General features: G+C 55.2%; 2 protein-coding genes across 4 annotated transcripts; both read left to right on the forward strand.

Annotated features, from left to right (window-relative positions):
• Positions 1-2,861: 2,861 nt before the first annotated feature.
• LRG1 (leucine rich alpha-2-glycoprotein 1) lies at positions 2,862-5,412 on the forward strand. The gene is made up of 2 exons (XM_045831270.1): positions 2,862-3,012; positions 3,748-5,412. Exons 1-2 carry the CDS (start codon positions 2,960-2,962, stop codon positions 4,835-4,837), a joined length of 1,143 nt encoding a protein of 380 aa, XP_045687226.1. The 5' UTR covers positions 2,862-2,959; the 3' UTR covers positions 4,838-5,412.
• Positions 5,413-6,225: 813 nt separating this feature from the next.
• PLIN5 (perilipin 5) lies at positions 6,226-13,991 on the forward strand. 3 transcript variants are annotated; one of them, XM_045831706.1, is made up of 8 exons: positions 6,226-6,307; positions 7,070-7,150; positions 7,919-8,114; positions 9,008-9,090; positions 9,431-9,611; positions 10,990-11,189; positions 12,481-12,597; positions 12,967-13,991. In XM_045831706.1, the coding sequence occupies exons 2-8, from the start codon at positions 7,091-7,093 to the stop codon at positions 13,495-13,497; spliced, it is 1,368 nt and encodes a 455-aa protein (XP_045687662.1). In that variant the 5' UTR covers positions 6,226-6,307; positions 7,070-7,090; the 3' UTR covers positions 13,498-13,991. The 3 variants fall into 3 exon arrangements, with proteins under 3 accessions (XP_045687662.1, XP_045687663.1, XP_045687664.1); XM_045831707.1 differs by having other exon boundaries at positions 7,990-8,114; XM_045831708.1 differs by lacking the exon at positions 9,008-9,090.
• The last annotated feature ends 1,362 nt before the right edge of the window (positions 13,992-15,353 follow it).

The raw sequence follows: 15,353 nt of genomic DNA on the forward strand, positions 1-15,353 counted from the left end.
TGAGGACGTGATCTGAGGCAGCGATATATGTAATGAAGTAAAAACCAGACAATGTGCTGGGTGGGGATGACTGGGAGTGGGAGGGGTGGTCAAGGAGGGCCTGCTGGAGGTGATGTCTGAGCTGAGACAGGAATTGGTAGGAAGGGCCCACCCTGGGGAGATGTGCAGATAGAACCTTCCCGGCAGGGGGAACAGCCAGCTCGAAGGCCCCAAGATGGGAATTCACTCAGAGGAGGGGGGAGGTGGCCAGTGTAGCTGGAGCAGTTGGTGAGGGGAGGTCCATCGACAACGAAGGGAGAGGAGGACAGGACCTAGGTCAGCAGGGCCTCACAGCTGAGGAGTACAATTTTCTTAACTGTGGTAAAGTGTGCATAAGTGCACATAAACCCGAATGTGCCATGCCAGCCTTTTCTAAGTGGTCAATGCAGTGGCGTGAAGTCCATTCACGCTGTCGGGCGACCATCCCTACCATCCGTCTCCAGCCCTTTCTCACCTTCCCAAACAGAAACTCTTCCTCGTGAAGCACTCCTTATCCTGCTCCGCACTCACCCCACCTGCGGAGTTTTAAGTTAGACGGGAAGCCACCAGAGGGTCTCAGGCAGGAGACATGATCTGATTTCATTTTAAGAGGATGCTTCAGCATTATGTCATTACAGCTCATAACCCTCCCTTCCAGCCTGTGTCAATGAAGCACCTACTGTGTGAACAAGACAGACCCGCTTTCCCCTTGCTGTGGGGGAAACTGATAATCAACCAAGAAACTCAAAACACTGTGACGGCATCTAACAGCTCCTCCTAACACGCAGAATCTGTGCGTGTCTGGTTTTTTTTTCCAGCTTGAGGTGTAATTGACATATGACATCACATAAGTTTCAGGTGCACAACTCGACTATCTGATATACGTGCATATTGCAAGATGACAACCACGAAAGGGTTAACGCATCCATTACCTCACACAGTTGCCTGTTAGTGTGTGGTCAGAACACTTAAAATCCACTCTCTCAGCTACTTTCAAGTACACAATGCAGCGTTCTCAACTACAGCTGCCATACTCAAGATCCCAGATCTTACTCGTAACTGTGGTCTGTGCCCTTAGGCTGGCATCTCCCATCCCCCGCCCCAGCCCCTGACAAGAACCATTCTACTATCGGGGTCTATGAGTTCATTTTTTAGGTCCCACATATAAGTGAAATCACGCAGTATTTGTCTTTCTCTGACTTATTTCACTTAGCATAATGCCCTCCAGGTTCACCCATGTTGTGGCAAATGGCAGGATTCATGTCTTATTTTATGGCTGGGTAATGTTCCTCTGTGTGTGTGTGTGTGTGTGCGCCCGCGAGCGAGTGAGAGAGAGAGAGAGAGAATAATGCTGCAATAGCCATGAGGGTGCAGATATCTAAAGACAGTGATTTCATTTACTTCAGATAAACACCTAGATGTGGAGTTGCTGGATGGTATGGCAGCTCCATTTTTAATCTTCCGAGGAACCGCCATGTTGTTCTCTGTAGCAGCTGCCCAACTCATGCGTCCCCACCACCAGTGCAGAGGGCTCTCTTTTCCCCACCTCCTCTCCAGCGCGTGTCACTTCTTGTACCCCTGGTAATAGCCATTCCACCAGGTGTGAGATCCTGTTTCATGGTCATTTTGGCGTTTCCCTGGTGATCAGTGATGTTGAGGATCTTTTCATATATCTTGTGGCCATTTGTATGTCTTATTTGGAAAAATGTCTACTCAGGTCCTTTGCCCTTTTTGGTGTGTGTCTGCTTTGTGTGTCTGTCTCTGCAGGCCTGCCGTTCTGTCCTGTGTGTCCGGCTCTGCCCCTGTCTCTCTTGGGTTCTGTGTATTTTTTTTTTGCCTTCTCTATGTCAGTATCTATGTCTGTGAAGTCACGTGTGTCTCTCTGTCATTCTTTATCTGTGTCTGTCACTGTCAGCCTGCGTGTTTGTCTCTGGGCCTGTGTGTCCACTGTCCCACAATCATCCTCACAGCTGAATAGGGACAGATCGTTAATGGTTGGGGCCAGGGAGAAGAGGCTGTGGCCAGGCAAGACAGATAAAGACCTCAAAGCACATGTGAATTTTTAGAGCTCAACAAGAACAAAAGCACCAAATAGCAAAACCCATGAGATGCAGCCAAAGCTGCTCTTAAAGGTAAATGTATAGCCCCTGAATGCATTCACTAGTAAGCAAAAGACCCAAAACAAATAGTGCATCAGCTTAGGGTGAAGAAAGAAAGCACAACACCTGAAACCTATGTGATTTTATTAACCAGCATCACCCCATTAAATTCAATTAAAAAGAAGAATGGACGGGGCTCTTGGACATTGAATTCCACCTCACTGATGGGGAAACAGAGGCCAAGAAAGGTTAAGCTGCATGCCCATGGTCACAAGCACAGCAGTCCTAGCACAGCTGGGATCACACCAAGTCTAGTCCCTCCCAGACCATTTTTCCAAGATCTCAGAGACTTTTGGCATCACTCACTTCTGAACTGTATTTCTAAAAAATTAGTTCAATAAAAATATATCCAACAACATGTCATAAATTCAAGACAAGTGTTTTTTGTTCTCTTCACTGCACTTCCTGGTTGCTCAGATGTGTCATAAATAGTACCTCTTGCTCAAAGATCTGTCCCCATCCCCCAGGCTTGACCCTTGATTCCTTGAATTCCTGGAGTGGGGACTCAGCCCCAGAGGTTCAAGGGTACCCACTTCCCAAAAGCAGGAATCGGGGAAGGAAAACTTGGCAGAAGCAGGGACAAGATGGGGTGGGCAGACCCTCTGCTGTCCTCCCCCTGCCGGGAAAACAATTTTGCAATCCTGACCCCTCCCTTCCCCCTGCCTGGCTCAGGTTTAGCCACCATCAGGAACAGGATGTGGGTGGGGACTTCCCTATGGTTGGTGCCCCCTCCCCCAGCCCAGGCAGGTATAAGGCTAACTCACCAGACCAAAGGAACCTAGATGGAAAAGAGAGAGGCCACCATGTCCTCCTGGAGCCCAGAGCTAACCCGAAGGTAGGTCCCCCTGCCGCTCCTGGGCGGACTTGGATGACAGGCAGTGCGGACATTCCATCCGAACCCAGAAGCCCTGGGGCCGCACCGCTGGCCCGCTGGCTGGAGCAGACTGACACTCCGGCCCCAGCTAGGATAAGCTTGCTCCCACACATGCGCTGGCCTGCAGGCACCCCAGGCAGGGTGTGGGAGCCCACCCCCAACGTCGGAGGCCTGCTGGAGGGACAGGGAGGAGCAGAAGCCCCAGCTCACCCAGGGTTTCAGAGCCAAGCTGTAAACCACCCAGTCCCAAGGCCAAACGCCTGTGCCCAAACCTGCTTCAGGCACTTTTCAGATTCAGGGTCCTGTTCACACCTGGAGCCCTGGGTCGTACCTGAGTGCTGGAAGCAAGAAGGAACTGGACACAACCTAGCCTGGTTTAGTCAGGGCTGAACAGAAAGAGGAGGAGGAGCACAGAGGGGAAACTGAGGATGCTGTTTGGGAAAGTAGGAGAAAGCTTCATGGAAAAGGGGGCATTGGAGTTGGGGGCTTTGCGGGATGGGTAGGAGTTCACTGGCTCTGCCTTTAAAACATGCAGAGGAGGAGGTGACTGTACTAGTCCAGCAAGACGATGAGGAGGCATGGCGGTCGGGGGTGGAGGTCCAGATGAGAAGAAGTGGGAAGAGTCTGGGTATAGTTTCACTGAGGTGGGTATATTTTTACTTTGGCTCATTAAGCACCTTCTGTCATTGCCTGCAGCCCAGGGGGCTTGGACCTCCTACTTTCTAGAACCCTGTTCCTGCTGCTAATAACTGTGGCCCCCTCAGCCCAGAGAGTCACCCCAAGCCCTAACGCCTGCCTCGTGTTCCAGTCGGAAAATGGCAGCAGCGTCACCTGCCAGCCACCTGCCAAATTCTTGAGTTACCTCCGAGCTGACACCACCTTCCTGTCTGTGGAGTTCTACAACCTCACCCAGCTGCCACCCGAACTCCTCCAGGACATGTCTAACCTCCAGGAACTGCACCTTTCCAGCAACGGGCTGAAGAACCTCTCAGCCAAGTTCCTATTGCCTGTGCCTCGGCTGAAGGTGCTCGATCTAACCCGCAACGCCCTGACCCGGCTGCCCCCGGGCCTCTTCCAGAACTCAGCTGCCCTCCGCACCTTGGTGCTGACAGAGAACCAGCTGGACGTCCTGGAAGCTTCATGGCTGCATGGCCTGAAAGCCCTGGGGCACCTGGACCTATCTGGAAACCGCCTCCAGACACTGCCCAATGGCCTGCTGGCCAACTTCACCGATCTGCGCATCCTTGACCTTAGCAAGAACCAGCTGGAAACTTTGCCCCCTGACCTTCTGAGGGGCCCCCTGAAGTTGGAACGTCTACACCTGGAAGGCAACAGATTGCGAACACTCGAAGAGGACCTACTGGTGCCCCAGCCAAACCTGCACCACCTTTTCCTGAGTAATAACCAGCTGGCCACAGTGGCAGCCAGCACCTTCCGAGGTCTGAAGCAGCTGGACATGCTGGACCTCTCCAACAATCTACTGACCAGCGTGCCCAAGGGGCTCTGGGCATCCCTGGGGAAGCCCAGAGCAGCCCAGGACATGAAGGATGGCTTTGACATCTCCGGTAACCCCTGGGTCTGTGACCAAAACTTGGATGACCTCTATCAGTGGCTTGTGGACAACAAAGACAAGATGTTCTTCCGGAATAACACGTGTTGTGCTGAGCCTAAAGCCGTAAAGGGCCAGACACTACTGGCCGTGGCCATAACCCATTTGAAGTTTAAGGCTGGGGTGGAGATGGGTAGGGATGGCCTGGCAGAACACTGCACCCCACTAGGCGATTAATCTCCCCTTTTAAGGGTGAGGCAGGCTTTGCATAATTGCTGGACCCATTCTTCCCACGCTTCCCAAAACACTTCTTAGGCTCTGTGGCTTCCTTGCCTTTGCTTATGCTGCATCCTCTTCTAGGAATGCCTTCCCCATTCCGTAGATCTCTTAGTCTCCCTGTTCCCTCAGCTCTCTTGCCCTCCCTCTGGCACAGCCCTGGCCACACTGGGGCTGTCTTTATCTGGCTCTGGCTCTCTCTATCCCCCAGTTTAGGGGGTCTCTGAGTGCAGGGCCTAGGGCTGAGTTGCCTCTTACTCATCACTTAGTTAGGGGTCAGACCCAAGGGGTTTAATAAATAATTGTCAAACAGAATTGGCATGTACTGTGTTCCTCCATCTCCCAAGTCACTGTCTTCCTGCAACCTCCTCAGTCTACAGGATAAAGGAGGAAAGAAGAGGCTTGAACCAGGGCATGGAATGCTGGGCTTGAAATTCCAAATGGATGGCAATTGGGATCTGATGCCCTGTAGCTGGTCCTCCTCCTCCCTTCTATCCTGAGGCTTAACTGGAAATAAAACCCTGACTGTTGCCCGAGGTGTCATTTTACTGGTGGATTCCTGCCAGAGCTTGTGCCCTGGGGAAGGTTTAAATTAAACCAGATTGCTTCAGGTCTCCAAACAATTTGTCATGCTGGCCAGTGATAACCCATGGGGCAGTCACCCAGGGCAAGTGTGGGCAGACTGGATGAGGCTGAACAGATGGGCAGAAGCCCAGGGACCTGTGTCTTCACAACTCAGAACCTGGAGCCACCTGCTGACACAGTGCTGGGCATAGTGGGAGCCAGGGTCAGATTTGGGGGTCCTGGGAACTCTGGGCCATGCTCGGATTTGTCAGTCCCCCGGGAGGTATGTCATGCTCGTTGGTGGTCATTTCAGGCACGATGATGAAAAAGCCAGGGTCTGGAGCCTGGCAGAGCTGGGTTTAAGTCAAATCCTTCGATCGCTGTGGGATCCAGGGCAAGTGGTTTAAGCATTCTGAGCCTCATTTGCTCATCTGTAAAACAAGAATCTGAGGGAATGGGCCAGCCAGGCTCCTGGTTTAGTTAAGCGGCGGATTGAAAAGCAAAAAAAAACAAAAACAAAAAAAAACAGAACAACGTTAAGGACTTGCCTGAGGTCACTGTGCGTGGAGGTAAGGGCTGTGATCGCCCTCCACTGAGGGTGATACGGAAGTAGCTCAACCCATGGGCGTCTAGCGTCCCCAAGCTGCTTTGGCAACCGCACAGGGTTCTGGGAGCATCGGAGAAGAGCAAGCGGGCCTGGAGCCCCGCCCCAGAGGCACGCCCCTGCACGGCCTCTCTCTATTGGTCAGTCCCCAGAGGCTCCGCCTCCGGAGCCACTATAAGGCAGGAGGGGCAGGCAGGGGGCGGAGACGAGCCTGAGTCGGGGGTCCGTGGAGGTACCTGGGGGCTGAGGCTGCACACGCCCAGGTGAGTGCCACGCGGGTGGCGTCCAGGAGTGCTCCGCAGGCCCAGGAGGCCCCGAATTGGGTGGGCAGACGAGGGTTCAGCAAGAGACAGGTGACAGGCCTGAGCAGGTGGCTGAGACCCTTGTCCCAGTTGGCTGAAGCTCAGGACCCAGGTGGGCGGGGACCACGGCTCTGAAGGCTTGGGGTGGAGATGAACTGCAGGCGGGGAGCCTGAGGTCGAACTCTCTACTCGGAGTCAAGCTTATGCTGAGTGACCTTGGGCCCAGCATGGACTGCTGTGTGCCTCAGTTTTCCCGACTGTCCAACTGACTGAGTTTATTGGGATTCTACAGTTACCACCTGCATCCCTGTGGGGGGCTGCTTGTGCAGTTCTGTACAGGGCAGGGACAGCAGGAGCATTCCCTACTTTGCAGAAGAGAAAACAGCCCAGAGAGGTGAAGGCCTTTGCCCAAAGTCACACAGCAGATAATGGCAGGATTCAAACCCTGAGCCCATGCTTTGAATCACAACGGAGCCACCCCCTTGCCAGAGGCTCTCTCATGTGTACCTACTGTGGGCGGAGTCCTGTACATGCATTATCTGTGCTCCTTGTGACATTTTGAGGAAAGTATTGTCGCTACCCCATTTTTCAGATGAAGAAACTGAGGGCCTAAGAAGGAACAAGAATTCCTGGAGTCACAGAGGCTCTTAGGCTCCAGGCAGAACCCAAGGCCTGGGAGGGAGCTGGGAGAGCTGACCCCCCTCACTCTGTCCTGGTCCCCAGGTGACCTTGCTTGCAGCAGGCATGTCAGAGGATGAGGCGGCTCAGGCCCGCAGACCCAGCTTGTGGGAGCAGGACCAGCAGGTGAGGGGGTGCACGTTCTGTGAAGCAGGGCATGGGGAAGAGTGGGGTACAGTCCCTCCCTGAACAGCTGCAGGCTGGTTGTCCCCTACCGCCTCTATCTTTGATGCGAGCGCCTCACTCAGGGCATTTTGGACCATGGAAGCTGGCATCTCGGCGCTTCCTACCCTTTCCCCGGAGAGCACAGAGAAGCCCGGGGAAGGGAGTATCTCTCCAAGCAGACCCAGCTGGCCCCTGCCCAACTTTCCCTCTCCCGCTCCGGGTCTCCCCGCCCACACGTCCTTGTTTCTGCGTCCAGCATCGCGGCGCTCTTAACACCCGCAGCAGCAACCGCAGCGCTCGCAGCACCTGCTCTGCATCAGTCACTGTTCCAAGGGCTTCACATACACTGGCCCCCAACACATCGATCATAGCCCTGGAAACCGATTTTACAGAGTGGAGACCAAGGCGCCAAGAGGTTCACTCACTTGCCCAAGCTCACAACTCAGAGGTGGCCAAACCACAACTGACTACAGGCAGTTTTGCTCCAGAGGCTGTGTGCCCTTAGCCACCAGACTCTATCAGAACTTGTCACGCTGTGCGTGTGCTGTTGAGAACAGGAGCCTGTGAGCCGCTTCCCATGGGTTTCCTCTGCTGCACACAGCCAGATGCTCCATACGCCCTCTTGCCCACCCCTCATTCTGGCCCATAGAGAGAAAGTGAAAGTGGGCTAAAGAGTGGCTGAAACTCCCACCTCCCTGGGGACCCTTTTGATGTTTCCCGTTCCCACAGAGCGCAGTGCAGCGAGTTGTGGCCCTGCCCCTGGTCCGGGCCACATGCACTGCCGTCTCCGGTGCGTATAGCGCAGCCAAGGATAGGCACCCGCTACTGGGCTCTGCCTGCCGCCTGGCCGAGCACTGCGTGTGCAGCCTCACCACCAGCGCTCTGGACCACGCCCAACCGCTGCTCAGCCACCTGCAACCTCAGCGTGAGTCCCCCTGGCCAGAATACTTTGGTTGCCCTGTGGTTCCACCCTCTCCTGCTCCACCCACATGGCATGCCCTGGGGTGGACCCCAGGGTCTGGGTGTCCCTCCGTGGTCTCACCTATCCTGTGTGCCTTCAGTCTGACTGCCTCTCCCCACATCCACCCGTGCTCTCCTCACTCAGTCCTTCTTCGCCTGTCCCATTTCTCCTCTGTTTGTGGGTGTACTGTGCAGTTTACTTGTGGTCCCCTCCTTCTGTCCCCTTTCCATCTGTCTTGGTGTCGTCCTCCCTTGTTGGTTGGCCTGCTGTGCCTTGGGTTCCCTCTGCCTGCCCATCCTCCCTTCCCCACCTGCCCCTGTGTCCTTGCCCCCACCTGCCCTGGGCCCCACATCTTCCCAGACCTGTGACCAGCTCAGGAGTCCAACCTGATGCCCAATGTGGGGAGGGCAGAAGGCTCTCGGTCTCACATTTGACTGAAGAAGGGAGCCATCTGAGGGTCCCAGCCCAGGGCCTCCCCATCTCCTTTGCTGGCTTGAATGACCTTGAGCCCGCTCACTGCTGCGGCATCTGAGCTGAGCAGGGCTGTGGAGTCACCTTGGTGCTGGCAGAAGCCAGTGGCAGAGCAGAGGTGGGGAAAGTGGAGGAGGCGGGGCCCAGCCTGATGACCCACACACACCCTCAGGGTCTCCAGCCCCTCAGGGGACCAGCCAGGCTTTCCTTGACCTCTCCATATCTTGTCTCTCTCTCTCTCTCCCTCCTCCCCTCCCTGTTCTCCTCCTCTCCTCCTTTTTCCTCTGCTTCTCCCTCCAGCACTCCCTCCTTCTATGTTACTCTGTATCTCTCTTGTCATCTTCCAGATTCTCCCCGCCTCTCTCTCTTTCTCTGTCTCTCTCCAGTGGCTACAGTGAATGATCTTGCCTGCAGGGGCCTAGACAAGCTGGAGGAGAAGCTACCCTTTCTCCAGCAGCCTTCCGACAGGGTACCACACCGTGGGGGCGTGCGGGGGGTGGGAGTGGGAGGGAGGAAGATTGCCTCCTCCCAGACCCAGCCTGGACCTGGGACTTTGGTCACCTCAAAAAACACCAGCCAGATGAAAATAGTTGGCACCCACATTTATTGAGCACTTAATATGTGCCAGTAGGTGCTGGTAACCCCTTCAACCACCTTGTGAGGGAGATAGTTTCTTTTTCTCCAATTTATAGAGGAGGATTTCTGGCCCAGAGCTGGGAATTGGCCAGGAATCCTTGACCCCTGGCCCCAGGGGCTAGGGAAAGGAGCCAGAATCTAACAGCACCTGGATCAGGGGCCCTTCCCTCTAGGTGGTAACCTCAGCCAAGGATGCAGTGGCCAGCAGTATGACCGGCGTGGTGGGCCTGGCACGGCAGAGCCGGCGCTGGAGTGTGGAGCTAAAGCGCTCCATGAGCCACGCTGTGGACGTTGTGCTGGGCAAGTCGGAGGAGCTGGTGGACCACTTCCTGCCCATGACCGAGGAGGAGCTTGGTGAGGCCAGTGCCCTCCCCGCCCCATCCCTAAGTCCTCCTGCCCAGTCCACATCCCCGGAGGTTCCAGATCGGAAAGGTTCAGGGCTCGCTCAAGGACATAACTGATCGGCAGGAACATGGAGCTGGGGCCTAGCCCTGACCTCCCACTCCACTTCCATGGCCCCCCAGCCCACATCCTACTAGAAACAGACCACCCAGACCCCAAGGGCATAATTGGCTTAAAGGCTCAAGAGAGTCATGGTCTTGAACTGCCAGCCCTCCAAATTATATCATCTGGCCTGTACAATGCCTTTAAAATCTTTTAATTTATTGCATGCATTTAACAACCAGATTTTGCCCTACACATCCTGATTCCTGCCTCGCCTTCAAAAACTAGACACTTGGGTTCAATAGCATCTGCCCCTTTAAAGCCCACCTTTCTCCAGTGTTCTAGTGTTGTCTGCTGGCGCTGGACACAGTCTGACTGCTCAACCCTTGCTTTACGGCACTAGAAAATGTGTTCACGTGCTTCCTCCTCAGCACAAAGGCTGTGAGGCATTTTTGGAGCACCTACGTAGCCACACCAGCCAGGCCAGGGTGAGACTATTCTTAACCAATGTGCTAAACTGCCTCTTAAAGAATATATCACAAGTGCCTGGCACACAGTAGGTGTTCTCTCCCTTTCTTTCTCCCTTCCTTCCCCTCTCTAAAAATAAATAAAATCTTCAAAAAAAAAAAAAAAAGAAAGAAAAAGAAATAGTCTAGCCCCGACTGGTGTGGCTCAGTTAGTTGGATGTCGTCCCACAAACCGAAAGGCTGTAGGTTCAATTCCTGGTCAAGACACATGCCTGGGTTGCAAGTTCAGTCCCTGGTTGGGAATGTGCAAGAGGCAGCCGATTGATATTTCTCTCTCATATCCATGTTTCTCTCCCCTTCTCTCTCCCTCCCTTCCTCTGGAAGGAGAGAAACATCAATGTGTGGTTGCCTCTCATGCACTCCCTCCTGCAGACCTGGCCCGCAACCCAGACATGTGCCCTGACTGGGAATCAAACCAGTGACCTTTTGGTTCACGAGCTGGCACTCAATCCACTGAGCCACACCAGCCAAAGCAAAAAAATTTTTTAAAGAATAGTCTAGAGCCAGAGTGTCCAGGTTTGAATTCCAGTTCTGTTTTCTGCAGACTGTAGGACTTCACCTCTCCCTCAGTTTTCCCCATCTGTGAAGTGGGGCTAATAAAAGTGCCTACATCACAGGGTTTAGGGAAGGTTGAATGAGTTGATATTGATAAAGGGAAACTATAAATTTGGGAGCCCATGGGCTTGTCCACGCAGAAGGAGAGTGAACAGACATGGAGGTGGTGTCTATGCTGACCCCCCGTCCCCCATCCTGTCCTCCAGCGGCGCTGGCAGCGGAGGCTGAAGGCCCAGAAGTGGGCTCAGTGGAAGAGCAGAGGAGACATCAGGGCTACTTTGTGCGCCTGGGCTCCCTGTCAGCACGGCTCCGCCACCTGGCATATGAGCACTCTCTCGGGAAACTGAGGCAGAAGAAACACCACGCCCAGAACACACTGGCCCAGCTGCAGGAGACACTGGAGCTGGTGAGAGCCCTCCGCCTGTCCCCCACCCCCGTAATGCAGGCCACTAAGCATGGGCTGAGCACCAGCTGAGTACCTGGCCCCATGCTAGACTGAAGGGGGAGGCAGAACTGTGCTCAGCCGCCTCTAAGTGCGTGTGTTCAGGGTTGGGGCCGGGGACTGCCTGGGGCTGGGGAAGCTCAGGGCCTGCTACGAGTCAGGCTGGGGAGTGAGGGAAGGGTTCGGCGGAGGAGGCGAAGTAGGAGTTGGAACTCACAGGCAGTTAAGATAGGTCCAGAGAGAGAGAAGGTGCCTCTTCTTTCACTCTCCTGTCACCAACACCAGTCCTCTCCACCCCTTAGGTTCCAGCTCACAGCCAACATCTTCCCACATTGTCCATCCCTTCTCGCTCCAAAGGGACATGACAGCTCCTGCTTCCTGGGCTCGATAGGCTCAGATGCCCCAACCTTCTTATCTCACATCCCCTCTCCCCACTTCAACTGCCTGCAGCTCCATATTCTCATCCCCTCCCACATCTGACTCATCGGCTACACTATTAGCTCTGTCCTCAAAGTCTATCCTGAATCTACCCACATCTCCTCCCTCCTCTTCCTCCGTCCACCTGTATCCAGCCCCGGCAATTGCTCACCTAGTCCCCCAGCTACCTTCCTGGATCCAACTGTCATCCCCACAGCAGCCACTAGAGGGTGCCTGTGAACCCCTGAGTAGGTCTATTTCACTGAGCATAATATCCTCAAGGTTCATTAATTTTGTAGCATGTATCAGAACTTCCTTTCTATGGCTCAATATTATTTCATTGTATCAATGGGCCATGCTTTATTTCTGCCTATTTTCTAATACATTCCCTGTCCTGGGTACTGAAGGCACAGTGGCCCCTTTAGGATACTCACGGTCCCGTCGGGAGAGTGAGGTTATAACGAGGAACACAGCAGGTGTTTGTGGGGCCCAGAGGAGGGGTCTACCCAGCCAGAAGGGGAGGAGGGAAGACCTCCTGGTGACGTCTGCACTGGGACTAGAGCTGGAGCACACCAGGAGAGAGGTCGGGGGTAGGGTGGAGGGAAGAGCGTATCTGGCAGAGGGACCGGCATGAGCAAACACCAGGCAGCGAGTCTGAGCTCTGGGGGAGCCCTGTGCGCAGGGCCTGCCAGAGGGCAGGGGAGATAGTGAACAGGCTGGCCAGGCTGGACCAGCAGGTGTGGCAGGTTGCTCACAGGTGTTCCCTAGATGCTTAATAAGGCCAGATCGAACCCCCCAAATCCTCCACCTCTGACGACCACTTCTCCCACCCCCACAGATTGACCTTGTGCGGTGTGGGGTGACGCCCACCGCCCCAGCCAGCCCTGGGAAAGTGCACGAGCTGTGGGGGGACTGGAGCCTCGGTGCCCTGGAGAACGGCCGCCGACGCAGCCAGGTAGGATGGTGGGGGTGTAGGAGGTGGTTCTGGATCCGCCCAGGGTTGCCATGGGCCTGTCTGGAGCTGCGTCTAGCCAACTGGTGAGGTCAGGTGGTTGGAGTGTCCATGGAGGAAACTGAGGCTAGGAAAGTCTCATTGTGGGCCCTTTAGGGAAACCTTCCCGATTCCTACTTTTGGGAAGGCAGGGCTGTCTTGTTGTGTCCATGGGGGAAACAGAGGCAGGCAGATAGTCCCATTGTGTCCGTGGGGAAATTGAGTCAGAGTGACAATACCATTGTATCCATGGGGAAACTGAGGCAGGGCTGTGGTCTCAGCAAGTGTCCCTCCAGGACACTGAGGCCCCGCCCCTCCCGCCCCTCCCCACAGGCGGAGCTGGAAACACTGGTACTATCCCGAAGTCTGATGCAGGAGCTACAGAGCTCAGTGGACGCACTGGAGAGCAGCGTGCGGGGCCTGCCCCGGGGCGCCCAGGATAAGGTGTCCGAGGTCCGGCGCAGCGTGGATGCCCTGCAGGCCGCCTTCGCCGACGCGCGCTGCTTTGGGGACGTGCCCGCAGCGGCGTTGGCTGAGGGACGGGGCAGAGTGGCTCGGGCCCACGCCTGCGTGGACGAGCTGCTAGAGCTGGTGGTGCAGGCCGTGCCACTGCCCTGGCTCGTGGGGCCCTTCTCGCCTGTTCTGCTAGAGCGGTCGGAGCCCCCACCAGACCTGGAAAACCTAGTGGACGAGGTCGTGGGGACCCCTGACCCTCGCTGGGCGCACCTGGACTGGCCAGCCCAGCAGAGAGCCTGGCAGGCCCAGCACAGGGATGGGACAGGTTTCCCAGAGGACATTCCAGAGGAGGAGCCTGAGCCCCCCAGCCGTCCCAAGCACACGCTGATGCCAGAGCTGGACTTCTAACCGGACTGGGCCTTGCAACCAGAGGCAGAAGGAGACTGTCTCTACACCTCATCTTGCTGCCCCCTAGTGGCCATGTGGAAGCACTAACACCGAATGCCTTAACCTTGGCCCAGGCACGGATTGGGGGGCTTCCGGGCGGAATTGTGAATCTAGGCCAGCTTCACTGATACCAGATCCTCCCCAGTACATCCCTTGGACATATGGGGACATGAACCTAATCCAGTCTGACTAGTCCTCAGCTGGGTTCATCTCTGTGGTCACCTGTTTCCTTACCCCAAGAAGCCAATCAAACCTCCTTGGAGAAACACACATTTTGCCCAATGGCTTCTATTTGGGGCTTTGAAAAGTGAGCACTCCCCTGCTCCCCCAGCTTGCACATCCTGGACTGAGGGGCCCCCAGAGATGCTGGGTTGCACCAGCTGGGCCTGCCAGACCCACCTGCTTTGCTGTTTGGGGCATGCTCTCCAGAATAAAGGTGCTTCATGCTGCCCAGATGCGCCTGGCCTCTGTTCTGACCGGGGGCGGTCTCAGGTGCAGGGTGCTGGGGGCCTCAGGGCTGTGTGACCACATGGCACAAGGCAGGGATGAGATCTGAAAGGATGCCCCCCTACACACCAGCTTGACATCCTGTCTGTAGTTCTACCTTCAGTGCCCAGCCCACTCGGGTTAAGCATTGCCCCTTCAGCTGTGCTTCCTGGAGTGCAAGTTCACACTTTAGTATAAATGAATGTCTTGGAAATTATAGGGGGCAGGATCTGAGGAGAAAGAAGTTAGATGGGTCAGCCCCTCCCGTGCCCACCTCCCTGGGCCCCCAGGAGCTGGCCTTGCTGTGGCTTCTCCACTGCTCAGAACTGGGGAGACAGAGGCAGAGCAAGGGCCACGGGAGTCTCACAGGGGCCCTCCCATGCCCTGACCACATTCTTGGCTGCCCCTCAGGCTCCCCGGAGGCCAGGCAGGGTGTTGGGAAACCACAGTCTGATTCAATGAGGTCAGGATGGCCCCTGGCTTCCTTGGGACTCAGCCCTGCCCACTTCCCACCGGCCAGACTCACTGCCCTGCCCCTGCTCAGGAACCTCCCCGGCCCCCCACCACCCTGGGGTTGAGTCCCAGCCTTGCTCGTAGGTGGGTGGGCAAGCGGTGTCCCCTCTACGAACCCATTTTCTCCTCTACAAAATGGGCAAGTCATGCCAGATCCTAGCAAACACTTCACCCCCAAAGGCTATTATTCACTCACTCATTTATTCAACAAACACTATAGAGCACCTGCTGTGTTCCAGGCACTTTTATCCACAAAAAATGGATACAAATCCTACCCTCCATGACCTAACAATACAGTAGGAGACAGATAATAAACAAAATAAGTAAATTACTTTTCTTAGTGTTAGAATGATGAGAAAAATAAAAGGGAAGGACAATGGGAAGTGTGTGGGGGTTGAAGAAGAGAAGTGTATTTTTAAATAGAAGGGGGCCAGGAAGGCCTCTCTGAGGAGGTGGCATATGAGCAAAGACTGAAGAACATTCCAGGCAGGGGGCACAGCCTATGCAAAGGCCCTGGGGCTGGACCTGGCCTGGCCTGTGTGGCTGCAGCAGAGTGAGGCGGAGAAAGGGAGTATGTGAGGACAGGGAGGGGACAGGAGCAGGTCATCCAGGGCCTATGGGCCTCGGGGAGAACTTGGGCCTTTACTGCAAGGGATATGGGAGCCCTGGAGGACTGAGGGCAGGAGGGGGAGGAGACCCAACCTGTTGTTCATGGCCATTTTTGTTATTATTGCTGGGTTCCCCTTCCCCTCAGGGTGCTGTGGCAGCCCTGAGGGGAGGAGCACTCCCAGGGTCCACCCAACCCATTGTCACCTTTA

Source organism: Phyllostomus hastatus, unplaced genomic scaffold (genome assembly GCF_019186645.2).
Source record: "Phyllostomus hastatus isolate PE091 unplaced genomic scaffold, TTU_PhHast_1.1 phas_contig_159, whole genome shotgun sequence".
NCBI lineage: Eukaryota > Metazoa > Chordata > Mammalia > Chiroptera > Phyllostomidae > Phyllostomus > Phyllostomus hastatus.